This window comes from Microtus ochrogaster, chromosome 15 (assembly GCF_000317375.1).
Source record: "Microtus ochrogaster isolate Prairie Vole_2 chromosome 15, MicOch1.0, whole genome shotgun sequence".
Taxonomy (NCBI): domain Eukaryota; kingdom Metazoa; phylum Chordata; class Mammalia; order Rodentia; family Cricetidae; genus Microtus; species Microtus ochrogaster.
Genome location: NC_022017.1, coordinates 14,180,493 through 14,184,150, shown reverse-complemented (window position 1 = coordinate 14,184,150; position 3,658 = coordinate 14,180,493). Strand labels below are relative to the sequence as shown.

At 55.8% G+C, this 3,658-nt stretch overlaps 1 protein-coding gene across 1 annotated transcript in view; it reads right to left on the bottom strand.

Annotated features, from left to right (window-relative positions):
- Positions 1 to 2,698, bottom strand: part of Sun2 (Sad1 and UNC84 domain containing 2) — a 17,497-nt gene extending 14,799 nt beyond the window's left edge. Inside the window, 2 exon segments of the mRNA XM_005354192.3 lie at positions 1 to 147; positions 2,509 to 2,698. Coding sequence (XP_005354249.1) covers positions 1 to 110 — 110 coding nt within the window. The 5' untranslated portion in view covers positions 111 to 147; positions 2,509 to 2,698.
- Between the last annotated feature and the right edge of the window lie 960 nt (positions 2,699 to 3,658).

The following is a 3,658-nucleotide window of genomic DNA, read 5'->3' as shown; positions in this document are numbered from 1 at the left end:
TCTTTAAACAGGCTGCTCTGGCTTCCTGCCACGGAGCTTGCACCACTGCTGCTGCTGCCATCGTTGTCATCCTGGGAGTAGCGCGTGAGGCGCTGGCTTCGTCTTGACATGACGAGGCAGGGTAGGGACCCGTCTCCTGAAGAAAGACTTGGGGGAGACAGGACAACATATAAATAAGGTGTAGGGCTCCGCCAAGGAGAGACACAGGCGCTACCTCACTGCAGAGGACAGATATCCTGCACACCTAAGCGAAGCTGCCCTGTGACCTGAAGCTCTCTCCGCTCATCCCTGACCCCTGCCTGCCTTGGGATTTACTTAGGACTCAGGGAGCCCCTTCCGTGGCTCTTTTCACAAGGCTTTCCAGTTTACAGGCTGCTTGTCTTCATCCTCCTTGGCACTGAGCTCTGTGGGAGCCAGAACTGAGCCTTGCTCAACCTCTGAGTGCAGCAGAGACTAACACACACTTGTCAGGGACTTTGATCACTGCTTCCCGGGGCGAACCCTCAAGCCCTTCCCACACCAGGGCTTTATTCTCTCCCCACAATGTCCAGCCCCACACCCACTGCTCCCCTTCCTCCGGGTATGCTCTCCATTCCTTCCTTTCGGGGCCCCAGCCACATCCTGATTACAGAAGCCCTTCCCACCTGCATTATCACAGGGCTCACATCTGCAGCCTCCCAGCACACTGTGATGTGACATCTTGATGTGACAATGGCCATGATAAAGGACTACTAGCTGTCTGGTTTCTGTCCTACTCATTAATGATGACCCTGGCCTAAGCAAGGTGGCCATCACCACACCCTTCTCCAGGGGAGAAACCTGGGACACTAGCCTGTAGGTGAGAGCCAAGTCTTTTTCTGCTCAGACCTGAGAGACTGCAGGGCTTAGACATCTGCATTCCATCGAAAGCTTTACAAGTTGGGAAGCGTTACAGCTTCGTATAACATACAGTGGGAACGGAGCTGTAAACTATGTGGTTGCACAACAAATATTTGTTAAGGAAGTAATGCAGAAGGTGGAGCTCTTATGTAGTGCTGCAGTCAGTCTGGCCTACAGGACAGTCAGTCACCCCGTGGGATGGGGTGAAATTGACAAGAAGGCCAAGGTGAAAAGACCTGGCCAGAGACAGTCTTCCACCACGTGAGCGAAAGTAAACAAACCTTTCAGCCCTGGAACCCAAATTCAAATCTCGGATGACCAACGCAGGCTTCTCGGAGCCTGGGCCAGAAGGGATCACACAAATGTTCCAAGTATTGGGACTTTGTATATCGGGTATATCAGGACTCCTGATATTCCTGGCAGACACTGACCTCCCAATGGTGAGAAACACACCTAAACCCTGACCGTAGAAACCAGAAGGTCAGGTTCATCCAGCTAGCAAGACAAGCAGCCTCCTGTCTGGGCTAACTGGCATCTTCCCAGGTGGGATGCCCATCTGGCATCCTTCACTCTCTGTAGTGGTGTTGGTAAAGGGACCAACTGGTAGTAGCCAAGGCAGGAAGTTGGCCTGGGGCCTGGGTTGTATTCCAGTCCTTATAAGGTAGTTCCACCTATGGCTGCCACCCCCACTTGACAGCTACAGATACTCACACCCTCCTCTTAACCCCTGCCCTGCTGGAGCAGATGAAGCCTTTGCCAGGGGGAAAAACATTGCAACATGTTTAGACAGTGCCCACGCTGCTGTTGGCAAGAATCTAAACGTTCTGAGGAGGTGGGAGGTAGGGTACTGAACACTTACAGTGTGCCACCTCCCAGCACTCCCAGAGCTGTGTGGCCCTTATCTTTATCTTTCATGCTGCATCCTGTTGTCGCAAAATAGTTTACCACAGTGGCCGTCCAGGTTTCACAAGATGACAAAGGTCTACAGTGTGGGGAGTCGCTAGGATAGACACTCCCCAACCCCACCATCAGTTACAAAACCCTCTAATAAAATATCCTTCCCCACTTCAGAACCCTCATTACAACAGAGACTTGGCCCCTATCTTGGGGAATCTTACACGTGACATTTCCACTCCACTTCCCCGTGAGACACGCAAAGTGCTCCAGACGTTCTCCCCCTGTCCTGGCTCTCAGTCACACCCCGGCGCGGCGCGAGATGGCTTTGTTTTGGTTTGGTTGGGTTAGGCTGTTTTGGAACTGAGCTAAATGGGCCTCTCTCTTTCTCTCTCCTCCCCCAGAGTTGTGACAGGCGGCGGTGGCGCAGGCTGAGAACTTCCAGTGCCAGGAATCGGTCAGTGGCACTGCCCTGGGCCGGTTTGGGGCGGCTGGCTTCTGGCTGTCCTCCACCCCGGAGGCTGCTGGGGAAGTCCCGCCTGGGGACAGCGCCCTCCCCGTGACCGCGGTGCGTCAGGGCGCCGGCCCGCGAGTGGTCCAGGGCGTGCGCCGCGCAGGGGCTGGAGTAGTTTGGCCTGGCCGGACCGGGAGGCGCAGGCCGGCGCTTCGGGTGGGACGGCGACTCGGGCAAGGCCGGCGCGGGGCTGCGGGAGGCGGGCCCACCCCGTCCCTTACCTTGCGTGGCTCTTCCCGCGTCGGGTCTCGCGGGCTGCGCAGCGCTCTAGTCCGAGCCGGGCCGGGGGCTGAGATGCGCGCGGAGCGGAGACGCGGGACGGCGCGGGGTCTGTGGGCGGACAATGCAGCCGACCGAGGCCCGCGCAGTGCGAGTGGGGCAGGGCGGCGCGCGCGTGGCCAAGTGTGTATGTGTGCGCCTGTCAGTCAACGCTGACAGCCTGCAACCCATTGGCCAAGCCCAGCCGGCCGGCCCCGCCCTCCGTCGCCGCTCATTGGCCGGTTTGAACACAAAGGCTCCGGCTCGACCCGCCCTCCGCGTGGGCCCTGGAATCCGCGCGTGGGAAGCGGGAGGGGAGTGCGACCTCCAGGTTGTGAGACTTGAGTGTGCCCTCGTGCGCCCCTGCCCACGCGCGCCCGGCGCAAGGGCCCTAAAGGCTTTAGGTGATGGCGCATACAGGATGTCCTGGAAATAACCCGAGGGAAGGGTGCTGGTGGAAGGTCCCTACTCGCGCTGAAGAGTAGTGTGTGGGTGGTGTGAACGACTTGCTGGGGCCAGCCTTGTCTGCCTTTTTAAAGACTAGGGAACAGGTTCATGGAGGTTTTCTATTTCTTTTGTAGAGCCACCCAGAGGTAAAAGTTGAGATTAGAAGATTACATTCTGTTTTCATTCTGAGGTTGAATTTTGGATACCGACCCATCTTCCAAAACGCCCAGAGTTTTTTCTTTCTTTCCTTTTTTGCTTTGTGTATTTTTCGAGACAAGATCTGTGTAATAGCCCTGGCTGTCCTGGAATCCTGTAGACCAGGTTGGCCTCGGACTTACTGAGATCCTCCTGCTTCTGCCTCCTGAGTGCTGGGATGAAAGGCATGTGCAGCCATGCCCTCCAGTCTGGTTCCACACATCCTCCCACTTTCCTCCCCCTAAATTGAGTGCAGGGCTCCAGGGACCTGTTCCCCCACCCCTACCCTAACCCAAAAAAGATACAGCAAATGCAGCTAGGGACAAAACACTTCTAAGGAAGATGAGATCCAGTGCCCATCACTTTAAAGAGCCAAGAAAAAAAAATGGGACAAGAAATGATTAAATAACAAAAGCTGGTATAGGAAGGCAGTGGGAGACTGAGAAAACACAAAAACCATGTGTATTGATT